The sequence below is a fragment of the Sorex araneus genome, chromosome 1 (assembly GCF_027595985.1).
Source record: "Sorex araneus isolate mSorAra2 chromosome 1, mSorAra2.pri, whole genome shotgun sequence".
NCBI classification, from domain to species: Eukaryota; Metazoa; Chordata; class Mammalia; order Eulipotyphla; family Soricidae; genus Sorex; species Sorex araneus.
This window is the reverse complement of record NC_073302.1, coordinates 430,661,699-430,677,035: the sequence shown is the minus strand read 5'-3', so window position 1 is coordinate 430,677,035 and position 15,337 is coordinate 430,661,699. Positions and strand designations below refer to the sequence as shown.

At 52.9% G+C, this 15,337-nt stretch overlaps 1 protein-coding gene across 1 annotated transcript in view; it reads left to right on the top strand.

Annotated features, from left to right (window-relative positions):
- PLXNA4 (plexin A4) overlaps positions 1-15,337 on the top strand; it is a 437,848-nt gene that overhangs the window by 61,928 nt on the left and 360,583 nt on the right. Inside the window, exon 2 of the mRNA XM_055136802.1 lies at positions 1,313-2,569. Within this exon, the coding sequence (XP_054992777.1) occupies positions 1,373-2,569 (1,197 nt within the window). The 5' untranslated portion in view covers positions 1,313-1,372. The remainder of the gene's footprint in view (positions 1-1,312; positions 2,570-15,337) is intronic.

Genomic DNA, 15,337 nt, shown 5'->3' with positions numbered 1-15,337 from the left:
CCCTGCAGAGCTGGTGGGGAGGAATTAGTGAGTGCTATCCAGGGACTTCTGTGCCTGGGGTTCACATGCGTTTTGAAGGTCCTCCGAAAGCTCCATCACCTGTAGTTGCTTGATTCTAGAAAGAAGAGAGATTTTGCAGTGGTACAAACTTGGGTTCTGACTCCAGCTCTGTTCTGTATGAGCCACATGCTTTCTCAAAGTGAACATTTCCTTCCTCAACCGGAAATGACTATAAAACCATCCGGACTGTGGTGAAAGGTGGCGATTTGATGATTGGCCCAGGAGAGAGCATTTGCACAGAGCTTGTGTGCCATTCTTGATCTCTGGACTCAGACAACCCCACTCTTAGCATCTGTTCCTTCTTTCTGCGGGTTAGAAAGTTCTGAAGCCTTGACAATAGAGTGGGCTGGGATCTGGTGCTGGGGACACATGCCAGGGAGCCAAGCAGACCCTTCCAGGAGCCTACAGGCCTCCTCACTGCCGAGCTCAGCTCTCCCAACATGACGACTGAACCAACAGAAACATGGAGACTTCCCTCTGGGGAAGTAGGCTCTTTCCCTGACACGCCCACCCCAGTTGCACGCATTTCCTTTCCAGCTTCCCGGGCATGTCCTGACAAATCCTCTGGCTCTTTGCAGTGGCTGGTTTGACTTTCAGGAACCACATTACCCAAATACAGCTCTTCAGGCACAAGCCCTTGGGTGTCAGGCTCAGACGCTGGCTCTGTGGACCCCTCTCCAAGCAGGCCCTTCCGTTCTTGCTCTGTGGATGCTCTCCAGGTGGCACCATCTCCTCCAGGTCTCCCAACACCTCCTCCTGGCAGTCTGAGAAGCAGTCCTGCTCAGGGAGACTCCAGAACTTGGCAGTCTCTGAATGGGTGGGTTTGGGAGTGTCAACCCCTGACATGGCCCCAAGTTTTTTCTTTCTGGGGGGCACAGGGGGGGTTGGAGAGTGGATCTGCGGGGTGGATGGAGGAGAGCTGGCTCTGCCGGGTAGGTGAGTTGGAATGAGTCTCTGAAAAGGGCTAGATGGAGCGTCTCTACTGTTCAGCCATCTGGAGGTGATACTGATCTCATTGCCTGCACTGTCATCTTCACTGACAATGTTAGCATGAGTCTGCAGGACCCTTCCACAGAGCTGCCCCCCGACTTGGGCTCTCTCATGATGCGGGGGGGATTGTTCACACCGTATCACCCCTGTGTGATTCTGTAAGAGTGGGGTGCAGAGTCTTGCAATGTGGGCTGTGGGTGTTCGCTGTGGTGTTGGGGGGTCTCAGGGTCAGCTGCCACTGACCTCTTTCCTTTGCCCGCAGGACGCCCCGCTCCTGGGTCCTAGCTCTTTGAGGAGACGCCGTGCTAGGCACTCTGGACTCATGCCTGCCATAAAAGCCATGCTGTGGCCCTGGACTTTCCTGCTCGCCCACCTCCTGATATTGGCGCCGGGCTCCTCCACGCTGCTCCCCCGGCAGCCACCGCCGGCACCATCCCCCAAACGATCCTTTGTCACTTTCCGTGGGGAGCCCACGGAGGGCTTCAACCACCTGGTGGTGGATGAGAGGACAGGGCACCTGTATCTGGGCGCCGTCAATCGGATCTACAAGCTCTCCAGTGACCTGAAGGTCCTGGTGACCCACCAGACGGGGCCGGATGAGGACAACCCCAAGTGTTACCCGCCCCGCATTGTGCAGACGTGCCACGAGCCCCTGACCACCACCAACAATGTGAACAAGATGCTGTTGATCGACTACAAGGAGAACCGGCTCATCGCCTGCGGGAGCTTGTACCAGGGCATCTGCAAGCTGCTGCGGCTTGAGGACCTCTTCAAGCTGGGGGAACCCTTCCACAAGAAGGAGCACTACCTGTCGGGGGTTAACGAGAGCGGCTCCGTCTTCGGCGTGATCGTCTCCTACAGCAACCTGGACGACAAGCTCTTTATCGCCACGGCCGTGGACGGGAAGCCGGAATATTTCCCCACCATCTCCAGCCGGAAGCTGACCAAGAACTCGGAGGCAGATGGCATGTTTGCGTACGTCTTCCACGACGAGTTTGTGGCCTCCATGATCAAGATCCCCTCGGATACCTTCACCGTCATCCCCGACTTCGACATCTACTATGTCTATGGTTTTAGCAGCGGCAACTTCGTCTACTTCCTGACGCTGCAGCCCGAGATGGTGTCTCCCCCGGGCTCCACCACCAAGGAGCAGGTGTACACCTCCAAGCTGGTGCGGCTGTGCAAGGAGGACACGGCCTTCAACTCGTACGTGGAGGTGCCCATCGGCTGCGAGCGCAATGGCGTGGAGTACCGCCTGCTGCAGGCCGCCTACCTGTCCAAAGCCGGGGCCGTGCTGGCGCGGACCCTCGGGGTGCGTGCTGAGGATGACCTCCTCTACACCGTCTTCTCCAAGGGCCAGAAGCGCAAGATGAAATCGCTGGACGAGTCTGCCCTGTGCATCTTCATCTTGAAGCAGATCAATGACCGCATCAAGGAGCGGCTGCAGTCCTGCTACCGGGGCGAGGGCACGCTGGACCTGGCCTGGCTCAAGGTCAAGGACGTGCACTGCAGCAGCGCGGTGAGTCATGTTGGACTCAGCCTCCCCAGCTCGTGGGAACACTCAAGGGGCGCCAGTCTTTCTCATCTCAGTGTTTTGGGGCGGGGTGGGGATTCCTCCCTAAAGTAAGCCTTCCATGTCCTTGACACGGGGCTGCCGCTGAAGTGGAGATTGCTCATTGGGTTTGTTGGTTTTGAATTTCAGGCCACACCTGGTATTGCTCAGGACTTTCTCCTGATTCTGCACTTAGGGATCACTCCAAGTGGGGCTCTAGGGCCATAGAGGGATGCTGGGGATCGATCCTGCAAGGCAAGTAACCTTGCTCTCTGTACTACCTCTCTGGCCTAGAGATTGCTCTCTGGGGTGGCTCTCTCTGCTTTCTTTCTGGATCACAGGCAATTGGAGGGAGAAGAAAGAACAGGTGGGAGTGGGTGGGAACAGGCAGAGTACTGAGATAACAGAGGCCCCAGGCCCCATTCAAGGTTAGAGCTGTGGTTTTCAAGCCATCATTCTGTGGACTGTTGCTAGTTGCATAAATTTCTGTACAAGAGGACTTGCCCCTTAAAACACAAATGGTGCGCCTTGGTCATGTAGGAGTGCTGTTATAAATGTTAGTAAATATTAATAGCTTTAGATTAGTAAATATAGATAGGTTAGTATTTGATGAGGGTGAATTTGGGCCATATCCAGTGCTGTTCTGGATTTACTCCTGGTTCTGTGCTCAGGGATCACTTCTGGTGGTGCTGGGCAGGGGGGATCATGTGTGGTGCTGGGGATCTACCCAGAGTCAGCTGCATGCTAAGCAAGTGCCCTCACCCCTGTACTATCTCTCTGATCTTGAGTAATGTTTGTTTTTGTTTTGGAGCCATACTTGGCAATGCTCAGGGATTACTCCTGGCTCTGTGCTCAGGACTCATTCCGGGTGGCATTCAGGGAGCCATGTGTGATGCCAGGGATTGAACTTAGGTTGGCTGCATGCAAGGCAAGCTCCATACCCACTGGACCAATACTCCAGTTGCAAATACTCTTTTTAAAATTATTTATTTTGGGAAGCTCTCTCAAGCAGTAGTCAGGGGAGCATGGGAGTACGCTACAGCCAAATCACAGCCACACCTAGCATTGCTTAAGGGCCACTATGATCATATCAGTGGCCTTGATGGCCACAATTGGCAATGGCTAGCAGAAGAGCATGCAGTACTGGGGATTGAGTCAGTGCCTATTCCTGTATCGTCTTCCTGGCCCGATGTATTTGCCTTCTTAACATAAAGAGTGGTTTCTATATCTGCTTTAGAGGTCTGTGAAATATATTTCCATATTTTGCAGGTACATGGGTGTGAAAAAGCTGAAAGCCCTGGGCCAAATAATCCTGTATATATTGCAAAACATGCACTTTTTTAAGTTAAAAAAAATTATTAAAAAAAATGGAAGGATGTTCTAGGATGAACAGCCCAGAGAGTAATGTGGGAACAACAAGACATTAGGAAGCATCAAATGTACTTGTCCTCCGTTCACCTCTTTTGTTCACAGTGGGACGGAGCCTGGGAACTGCCCTGGGGAGGGAAGGTGGGAATGGTTTTTCCCTGGACTTGCACCACTGGGAAGAGTCCGTTGCTGGGTGGTGGAGTTGGTGCCTCTCTACCGGCACTCACGGAACTGTAGAGGAGGTTGCGTTTAGGTCTATGTTGTCTGTAGGAGATGGAGAAAGCAGAGCAGAAGAGAGAGGGCTGGAGTCCACGGAATGCAGGGAGAATGCAGCCCTGACTTAGAAATCAGTGTATATAAAGCGCTTCTAATCCAGGGAGAGGCAAGAGTCAAAAGCAGTCCAGGGCCCGGGTGCGTATAAGAGTTCTGGAGGTTGTGAGAGGGTAGGTGTAGGGGCCACTCTGGGACCTCATAGCTCAGCACGGGGCATGGCCAAGCCACCAAGAGATGTGGTCCTCTTTCTGGAGCTTGCCTGCGATTGTTTCGGTGTCATGTTGTCCCTTTTGGGGAATGCTTCAGACTCCAGGGAGGGCTCATTTTGTTGGCAGTTTCCATATGCTTTATTGCTTTCTTCGGCTTTTCACTTTTTTCCTTTAGAGGTCTGCAGAATCTATCTCCAGGGGCTAAAAGCATGCCTCTCTTACAATTTTTTGCTTGTCCGATAAAACGTTATGAGCAGCATTTGAGCACCCCTCGCTGGCCATTCGCCTGGGGGGAGGAGAGAGGCAAATTCAGGTAGAAGTGCATATTAGCTTGGAGGTGAGTCTTGATTCCTTAGAATGCCATACCAGTGAAATGTGTTCGGATCTGTTTTAGTTGATTTGTGCCACACTTGGTGGTGCTCAAGGGCCACTCTGGCTCTCTGCTCAGGGGCCACATCTGGTGGTGCTCTGGAGACCATATGCAGTGCCAGGATTTTTAACACTGTCACGGCCACAACTGCATACAAGGCAAGTGCCTTAACCTCTATACTATCTCTCTGGACTCCCAATTTGTGTTATTTTTGGGGAATGGTTGGGGCCACACCTGGTGGTGCTTGAGGCTTAATTTTGACTATGTCCTCAGGCATCATTCCTGGTGGTGCTCAGGGGACCACATATGGTGTTAGGGATCAAACTGGAGTCTGCTGCATGCAAAGCAAGCACCTTAAACCCTGTTCCTGTCTCTCTGACCCTGATTTTAATTTTTAAATCTATCTCTTTTTGTTTATTTCTTGGCCACACCCAGAGGTGCTGAGAGGTCATTTGGCACCATGCAGTGCCAGGGATTGAACTGAAACTTCCTGCATGCCAGGCGAGCTCTCCAGTCATGGTGCTATCTCCCCGACCCTGAGTAGTTTTGAAAGGAGATAGGCGTTCCTCCATGAGGAAGGACTGCTTGCCAGGTGGACCCCAGAGGGCACCAGTAGCCCCAAACTCAGAAGTATGAGGCCGCCTCCTCCCTAGGGCACTGAAACTTGGGCTGGATATGGGGGAGAGGGAGGAGGAAGGAGGCACACAGCAGCATGCCTGAGCCCCCCGACCCTGTGGCTCCTGCGAAGAGTCTGTTGCTGGACGGTGGAGTTGGTGCTTCTCTACTGGCACTCAGGAACTGTAGGGGAGGTACGCTTTTATGTCTGTGTGTCTGCAGGAGATGGAGAAGGCAGAGCAGAAGAGAGAGGGTGGGAGTCCTTGGGACGCAGGGAGAATCCAGCCCTGGCTTAGCAATCGGTGTGTAGGACACGTTCCTGGATGTCGGAAGACCCCTAAGGCACAAAGGAAGGGAGAGAAGGACAGAGCAGCGGAAGTAAATAGTGCAGATAGAGGAGGGGATTCTCTTGGCCCTGCTGAGGCCTTGCAGGAGACAACTTGGAGGGCCCTCGGCCTGGGGCAGTCAATAGGTATATGAATGAGGGGGCTGTGTGTTGAGCCCGGGTGGAGAAGGTGTGCTGCATGTCTGGGTATAGCACATGAAGACCAAGGTCCTGGGGAGATGCTTGTCCACACAGCAAAGGTCCTCTGAGAAGGACTCTGGTCTGGTCCCTGCCTGTCTCCCAAGTCCCCAAAGTGAATGACTTCTTGCCTGAGGTCCCTGACTGTAGTGATTGCAACCAGTACCCCTGGTCCCTTATCTCCATACTCAAATGCGCACCCTCCCCACCTCCCTACATGCACATGCACATGTGTCCTACACCTTCCGAGCATACACCTGGAATGTGTAACACTCTTTCTTTCACCGTCACTCAGTGGCGTTGGCTGCTGGCTCTCGCGTCTACCCCGCAGCTGCATGGAAACCTCTCTCCACAACCCTGTCCTTTGGGGAGACACTTTAGGGAGTCCGGCTCAGCTGCGAGGGTCTGCCTGACCAAACAGGGGGAAGGTGTCTGTCCTGCCCTTCCACCAGGCCATGGCCACTCTAGAAAGCCAAGTCAGTCCTAGAAGGCAGCAGGGCCGTGGGTCCTAACTCTGCATGGCAGCCTGAGAGAGAACAGAGGGAAAACAGCTTTGCAAGGCGGGCCAATGCCAGGCCGGGGAGGAATGGAGCCAGATAACAGGCTTTTGAGTTTTCTTTGGGTTTAATTAGCCCTTTCAAGTTCGAGGCAAGTTCAGGACTGAGAGCAGAAAGAAGGAGGCCAGAAACTCCACACAGGGCCAGGGTTGTCTCTCCAAACAGTCTCAAAAGGCCAGGCTGGCTTATAATGCACAGTATCAGTTTCCTTTGATTGGCCCGGACTCGAGTTACTCTCCTCCTGCGCTTGCCTGCAATTCATTTGGCCTCTGCTCCGACCACACATATTTCATATGCCAGGCCCCGCTCTGGGCAGCTCCGAGAGCTTTGCTGACCCATCTTTAGCTGCACCCAAGTCATGGCTGTTGAAATCCTCCTTTTTTGTTTTTTGGACAAGAGGAGTTCTAGAGCTTTCCCTGCCCCCGCTCTTCCATCCAAGTCTGAATCCAAGATTCCCTTGAAGCCCGGGAAATGGAACCAGAGGTCCCAAGGCCTCTGTCCCGGGGCATTTTGACTCTAGGAAAGTGGTGGAAGGAAGGGTAAGGCCTAGGAATCTCACTTTGAGAACTTGCCTTTGGTAGTTTGTGGGAGGGGGGGGAGTGTCTTGTGAGTTTTAGCATAGCTACACTCAAAGTTTTATAAGGGGGTATGGCTAGTGACTTGTTTTGAATATTATTATCAAATGTCATCAGCATATTATATTTTCTGTTGTACCACCTTGGCCTTTTTATTTGTTTGGGGCAGTGGGTTGCGGTCCCAAATGGCAGTATTTAGGGCTTACTCCTGGCTCTGTGCTCAGGGATTACTTCTGGAGGTGCTTGGAGATCATATGCAATGTGCTGGGGAACAGACTGGAGTATGATATAATATGGCCAATACAATGTAAGCACCTCATCCCTCCAGCCACATGATTTGACACTTATATTTACTGGACAGTTATACATATAGCACTGTATGTAGCACTGTTGTAATGTTGTTCATCAATTTGCTCGAGCAGGCACCAGTAATGTCTCCATTGTGAGATTTGTTGTTACTGTTTTTGACATATCAAATACGCCATAGGTAGCTTACTAGACTCTGGCGTTCGGGCAAGATACTCTCAGTAGCTTGCCAGGCTCTCTGAGAGGGACGGAGGAATCAAACCCGGGTCGGATGCGTGCAAGGCAAATGCCCTACCCACTGTGCTATCGCTCCTTCCCAGTTACTATAAGTTCAGTTAATATCCATAAATGTGTGGATAGAATGGTAAGAATTTTTTCTCTCATGATGAGAACTTCTAAGATTTGCTCTCTAAGCAATTTAGCGATATAAACACAGTGTTATTCATTGTAGTTACCATGCTGTGCATTGCATCATTGCATATATTTCTTTGGTATCTGGACTTATCTTATATCAAGATGCTTGTGACTTTGGTTTGGGTTTGGGGATCACACCTGGAAGTGCCTGGGGTCTACTCGTGGCTCTCTGCTATGGTCAGGGGACCATGTGGGATGCCTGGGATCGAGCCCGGGTCAGCTGCATGTAAGACAAGTGCCCTCCCCGCTGGCCCTTTCTCCCACTTCCTGGGAGCCCCGTTGCCCCCGTGAACTCTTGCTTCCAGATTTAAGAACAAGTGCAGGCTTAGCCTCTGGGCCCTGAACTCCCTTCACTGGGTTCCAGCTGCCCTTGGGCTGAGTTAAGGGGAGAGTGGAGTGGGCAGGCACACAACACTGGCTTCCTGGGCCTTCTAGGCCACCGTCAGTCATAGTCTGGGGAGCAGGTGAGGAGAATTCGCAGACCGAGATGAGGCCAGGAGTCCCAAGAGCTCCTTGCTGGGCTCAAACCAGGAATCAGAGACAAGTGAAAGCTGAGCTCCCATCAGATGGACAGATGAGCTGTCCATTCAGAAGTGGCCCCTTCCTGGGGCATGTCCTGCAAAGGGTCACAGCACACCCCCCTCCCCCTCCCACACGCAGCCCCGTGTGCTGGGAGCCTGCAGCCTGTGGGGTGTGGGCATTGTGTCTTTCCCACCACCTTGTTATGACCCAACTGAAATGGACAGACAGACGGAAATCAGAGTGCAAGAGCACGTGAACTGGCATCTGGAAATTGCTCTCAGGAGCTCAGGAGGGTGTGGGGGAATCTACCCAATATCTCAATCTCTTTGGAGATTCAGGACCCCCGAAACAAGGTGGGTTTAATGGAGAGGATGAATGTCCCTGAAAGATGTGAAAGACGGTCTCTCTCCCTGGTCTGCAGGTGCCCCAAATCCTCTGTCTGCAGAGGGTGTGACTGACAGCTGGCACGAGGAGAACCCGGGCTATCACCTGGGTAGTGCCAGGCCCGAAGCTGGCCAAAGGGACAGCCCGAAGCCCTTTGCTGTGGACACTGTCACCTGCAGCTGAGGTGGGGCAGCCGGCCGGAGAGGACCAAAGCCAGGCCCAGCTGTCTCGACCCCCCTTTCCCATGCCTTTCCCTTCTCGGGGAATACGCACAGAACACCAGCCCGTACCTCCAAATGAGGTCCTGTGTGGATGCGTGGAGGAAACCTCCATCAAACCCTTGTCTAAGTGTCCCCTCTCCCCCCACTCTGTGGACAGTGGGCACAAGGAAATGCCCTCTGCCTGCAGGAGCCCAGGAGAGGGCTGTACCCCAGTAGTGGTCCCCAGGTCCCCAGACCCTTCAGTCCCACCCTGCTCTGGTCTTCCCTGAGTTGCAGGTGCTGAGGAGGGCGGCAGTCTGGGCTGCGTGGGGGCAAATCCTGCCTGGCTGCTAAATCTTCCCAGTAGGACTTGAACCGTGCGGGACCTGCCAGCTCGCTTGTGGGTCCTGGGAGCAGACACCAAGGGTCTCACAGCCGGGAGTCCCCGCCATGGGAAGCAGCCCCCGCATGGGGGTCTCCGTGCCGCCTGGTTGTGCAGTTGTAGAAGCCTGTTCTGGGTCGGTGGGTGTCCTCTCCCCCTCTCTTCTCCCTCCTGTGGGGCAGCTGGTCACAGCTGTGCTCCGTGCCGGGTACCAGGAGCGGGGAAGCCGTGGGATTCGTCCCGGTGGGGTCACCTGTCAACAGGGTGGTCCGAACTGTGCTGGAAGGCTCTTAGCCCGGTGCATGCCCACCCGTGTTGTCTTGGGTGCGCTGGTGAGGTCTGGGGTTCACAGGGCCCGGGCACTCCTGCCCCCAGGGCTCCAAGGCCCCCCTTTTCCTGCAGCCCCTGGTGCAGAGCGAGGTCGGGACCAGGGTTGATCCAAGTTGCCGGCAAGCCTGCCCAGTTCCGCGTGAGTGCGGAGTGTGTGTTTGTGAGTAAGTGGCCCCCACCGCTGACAGTCTGTGCCCTCTCCCCTCCTGCTCCGCTGTGAGGGGGGTGTCGGGAGACCCACCACCACCCCTTGCGGGCTCCGTGGCTCTGATGCTCACACCCACTGTTCTGCAGCGCGGGAGGAGCCCGGCTCAGCCCTGCGCTCGCGGGCCTCCCTTCCCGGCCGGCACGGCCAGGTCAGCCAGGTCCATCTGGCGCCGGGGAGCCTGCGACTCCCCCAGAGTGAGGCCCCCATTGGCCCGGCAGCCGCCCAGCTCCGCGGCTTCTGCCAGGCTGCTCGGCTGTTTTCCTTTCCTTGTCAGCAGGAAGTGCGCGCGCTCGCGCCCGAGACGGGGCGTTTCCTGTTGTTCAGGGTGCAGACCGGGAAGCCCTCGCCTGCTGCACCCCCTTCTCTCAGGACACTTCACACACACACACACACACACACACACACACACACACACACACACACTCTCACGCTCACTCATACACATACACACGCATACACACTCACGTATGTACATGCACCCACACTCTTATACATACACTCACACGTTCACACTCACACACTTACACTCGTACATCTACACACACACTCACACATACATGCACCCAGACCCTCTCATACACACACTCACATGTTCACACACTTACACTCATATACATCTACACACACGCACACTCTCATACACACTCAAATGTTCACATACTTAAACTCATACATCTACACACTTACTCACAAACACACACACATGCACCCACACTCTCATACCAATCATACGCACACCCCTATACATACAGTCACACATTCTTGCACATACTCAAGGACTCACACATATACTCACACCCACTTGCACACAATATACTTATACACACATGTACTCATACCCACATATACCCCCCCAACACTCATATTCCCATACCCACATATTTACATTCACACACTCCTCACACTGCATCTACTCACACACAACCTCCCCCACGACTCACACACACATACACACACTCACACATACTTACATCTAGATACACCCAGTAACACTTTTAACAACACACCACATTTTGTTCTATCTCGGTCATATATCTGTGCCATTCTCTGGGTGTCCCTGTGAGTGCATGGTGGTCATTCACTCACTTTGCACCAAGACCCTTCTAGATCCATCCATGTTGTTGCAAGGGGCAAGGATCTTTTCTCTTCCTTTCATGGCAGAGTCCTAGTCCATCGCACCATAGACTATATCTTTACCCACAGTCTCTCAATAGGCACCGAAGTTGTTCCAACTCTTGATTGTTATAAATCATGGTGAATAGGGTGAATAACTGCAACAACCTAAGGACTAAATCTTTACTGAATTGAGCCTTAACCTCCATGCCTGTCCATGATTTCTGAATCGGATATTCAAGTGGAAAGCCCAGCCACACACATCCTTCTTTGTGGCCCACAGGTCTATAATGGAAGCCACTTTTGAGCCAAGTATGCATGGTTCTTTGGAGGGGACGGTGGTGGTGGAGCATGGGGTGGTGTGCTGAGCCTGGTGAGAGAGAAAAGGGCCTGGGGTTGAACTCTTCTGCGGGATATCTCCTCGATGGAGACCACTTGGGGATCCCTCAGGTCCGTTGGGAGGGTGAGGGCACTAAGAAATCACAGATATGGAGTTTCTCTTTTGATTTGGGGGTCATGCCCCAGGGTGCATGGGGAGCTACTCCCGGCAGAGATCGGGGGGTCAGCTGGTGCTCCGTGATTGAACCCGGGGCTTTACGTGCAAAGTCTGCTCTGAAAGACCCAGATGTGGGACTTAGCGAGGCTGCCTCGGGACTCTGAGCTGTCTGTGGGAGAAGCCCAGCACAGAGATGCGCATCCTACAAATGCACCCAGGTGTGTTCCCCTGCCCTCTCCTAATGCCCACTCTCACTCCGTCTCTCCCAAGCTGTGCTTCCACTCCCCCCTCTCCCCCCATCCCTTTTCCCCTGCCATGGCTTTCTCTGTCTCCTCATCCCGCTTACCCTCAGCCTCTGGGCACTGTCCCCTCTGAAGCTCCCTCTCTTTGGGCTGACTCTCCTGCCTGCCCTCCCCCCACTCTCCCCTGGGAACTCAGTGAGATTTCTTAGACGTGTGCACACGTGTGCCCATTCACGTAGACTCCCACAAAGCCTGCCAGCACCCTCACCAGGGTGCTTCCCAACCCAGATCTGCATCTTTGGGCCCATCTCCCCATTCCTGTCTCCTCACAGGGTGACTCTTTGGGCTGGACACTGGCTTGAGATTGGGAGCTTTGGGGGGGGTCAGATAGACTCGGCCTGTGAGAGAGACATCATGGGGTCTTCCCAGCAGTTGCCCTTGGCTTTGCATTTTGTCTGCTTGGTCGACACTTCTAATTTTCTCTTTGATTTATCAGGGGTTTCCACTTTCATGCAGTTTCAGGGGCTTCGCTTTCCATCTCTGTGTGTGAATTCTCACCTTGCCCACCACTAGAGTTTGGGTGTCATCTTCCACCCAAAAGACCCCTCCCCCAGACCGCTACCCTCTCCCTTTCCCCCCATTAACTACCTTGTTTGTCCTTGAGTCAGGAGTTAGTTCCACTGTTCTTGCCAGCTTGCTTGCTTTCTTAATTCACATCCCACCGATGGGTGAGAACGTCGGTGACTGTCTTTCACCCGATATTCGCTGCACCACAGCATCTCAAGGTCCAACTGCTTTGTCTCGCAAAGGGCACAGTTTCAACATTTTTTCATGGCAGACTAATTCCAGTGAGTGTCTAGACCACAGTTCCTGTATTCAGTCGATGGCAATTAGGTTGATACTAGGTTTTAGCTAAAGTTTCTATGAACATAAAAAATATCGTTTTCACATTCATTCAAAAGAACATATATGCACATTCAAAAGAACGCATGTGCACGCCATTATTCATGGCAGCACACAGTACAATAGCTAAGATTTGGAAGGTCACAAAGACAGCTAAGTGGATCGTGAAGATGCGGTATATATGCACAATGGAATACTACACAGCTGTAAGAAATGATGAAATCATGCAATTCATGGCCGCATGAGTGGAACTAGAAGACATCGTGTTAAACGGAGTAAGACAGCAGAAGGATAAACAGGATGATATCACTTACATGTGGTATATAGAATAACTGGATGAGGGATTGCAATATCTTAAATGGGGGATGACCTGATCAACCTTGGCCCCAGAGTATAGGGAGAAGGAAAGAAAGAATGTAAGGGAGAGGGAGAAGAGACAGATGAGAAGCAATGGAGCCAGGTCAGGGAAATAAGGTACAAAGGTGGGATTAAGGAATGAGAGAGTCGAATGCCCAAACCACAGAGTCAACAACACTGAAATCAAGAGACCCAAATTTTAAGAGCCAAACTTGGGAAGGTGCCTGTCAGTGGAGAAGGCTGGAGGTGGGGCGGGGGATAGGGGAGGGAACGTGGGAACATTGGTGGAGGGAAGTTGACCCTGGCAATGGGATCGGTGCTACAATATTGTAGGTCAAAACTTCCACTATGAATAACTTTGTAAATCACAGCACTTTCATTAGAAAAAAAGAAAACAGAAAAAAGGAAAAATAGATTGCTTGCACACCCGTGTTTTTCATAGCTTTCAGATTAAATGCTTAGGACTCTGGGTTGGTGGATCTGCTGGAATTTCCATTTTCCATAATTTAAGGAGTTTCTGGACCCTTTTACCATAGTGACTCCACCAACCATGCAGCAGAGTCCCATTGTCTTTGAGTTATGCATATAACTTTCCACACCCCAGTGAGGAAGGGCTGTCCCCTTCCTAGAGCGTGTTGAGATGCCTAAAGAGAGAGCATGTGGCCTAGACAGTACCAGATAACGACCCACAGAAAGTCCCTTCATAGCAACTTCCTGTGACTGCTTCTTGGGAACTCTCCTGATAACCGATGGGGGCAGAAGGAGCAGAATTCTGCCGTGGTATCCTGCTAACCTCTTTTTTTAAATGCCCGCCTGCCCCCCTATCTGCTTTTGAGGGATTTGGACAATGCCTACTCCAGAAATTATGTTCAATATCCCAGGCTCCAGGATGTGTCCCCTCCACTCACCACCCTTCCCCCACGGCACGTGTCCTGAATTCTAAGTTCGACACTGGCAAGAGAGGCTAGTTTCTGTTTCCAGCCAGGGCGGCTGCTTTCCCCTCAGCTGTCCCTTCACTTTGGCCCAGCAGAAGGGGATGATGACTTCATATCAGCCCGAACCTCTGGCCTTCTTTCCTGAACAAAAATGCATGGACGGAAGAGAAAAAAAAAAAGACAATGGAGGCAGCTCTCTGTCTGGCCTCTCTCCATTTGCAGTCTTCTTTTTCCTCGAGTGGATTGAGCCCTGCATGCCATCCCCGTACTGAAAGCAGCTCTGTGGGAGAGGTAACCCCCCCTACTCCACCCTCCCCCCCCCGCCCCAATCTCTGCTGGCTCTGTGTCACGGCTGCATCTCCATCAGTGCTGCAGAATATAATGGGATTTGCTTGCTAGATTTATCCCACATGCAGGCAACATTATCCACAGGTTGACAACACAGGCCCGAGGAGTAAGAGGGGAAGGTACACAGCAAGAGGGAAGCTAATAAAATTTATTCTCACTAACAAGGAATGACCTACCCCATCATTCAGCCTCTGGCTTCCAGCAATCCCCACCACCACCCCCCGCCCACCCCCGCCAACACAGACTTAATCACGGTGGTGTGCTCTGCTGTGATTGCATTTATGGTGCAGGGGGGAGGTGGGGTGGGAGCGGTGCTGCTGTCTGTGGTGGACTGGAAGGGCCGTGTGGGCATGGTAGGGTGGTTGGGAATGACTTTGTCCCTGACAGGTGATCACCAGGAACCTCTGAACGCTAAGGTACTGAAAGGATGGGATCACCCACCAGTGGGCTGGGTTTGGTACCAGCCCCAGGGCTGAACATGCCTGCTGGTCTCCAACACATCCCAGGTTCAGCTTCGGCTACTGGATTGGTCCCAGAGCGGAAGTCATCTGCTTCCTGGGCTAGTGGAATTTGGGTCCTGGGTGAAGCCTGTCTCTAGCTGTGGTCCTGGTGTCAGGGTCAGGGGGCCGAGTGGAGGAAGGAAGTAGGGCTCACAGATGCTGCTCTGGTGAGGGGGAGATCATGGGTTCCACCCGGGGCCCCTGCGCTGGAGCTTCTCTTGGCCCACCGTCTCCACAGCAGCTTCCTAGTGGGGGTGCTTCCCTCCAGCTCCCTCGTGGCCACAGCCAGGCCAGCAGAGAGCGTGCTTGGCTTCATGCCCCTCTCCTGGGAAAACGGCACCCATTAGCGGCACTAGTTTCCTATTAGAGGGATCACTTATTATCATTGTGAGTGAATGACCACTCCCGTACTGAGGCAGATTAGGCCAGGACGTCTCAAAACAGAGAAATATCAGAGTGGGTAGAAAAGGAAGTGTTGCTTTGGCTAAGTGGCTTTCATGGTTGCGCAGGTAATTTAGTAGACACACTCAGTGAAAGTTGGCATGGGAAGCAGCATGCACGTACACAACACACAAAGAGTTCCTGAAAGATCAACTTCTAGTTTG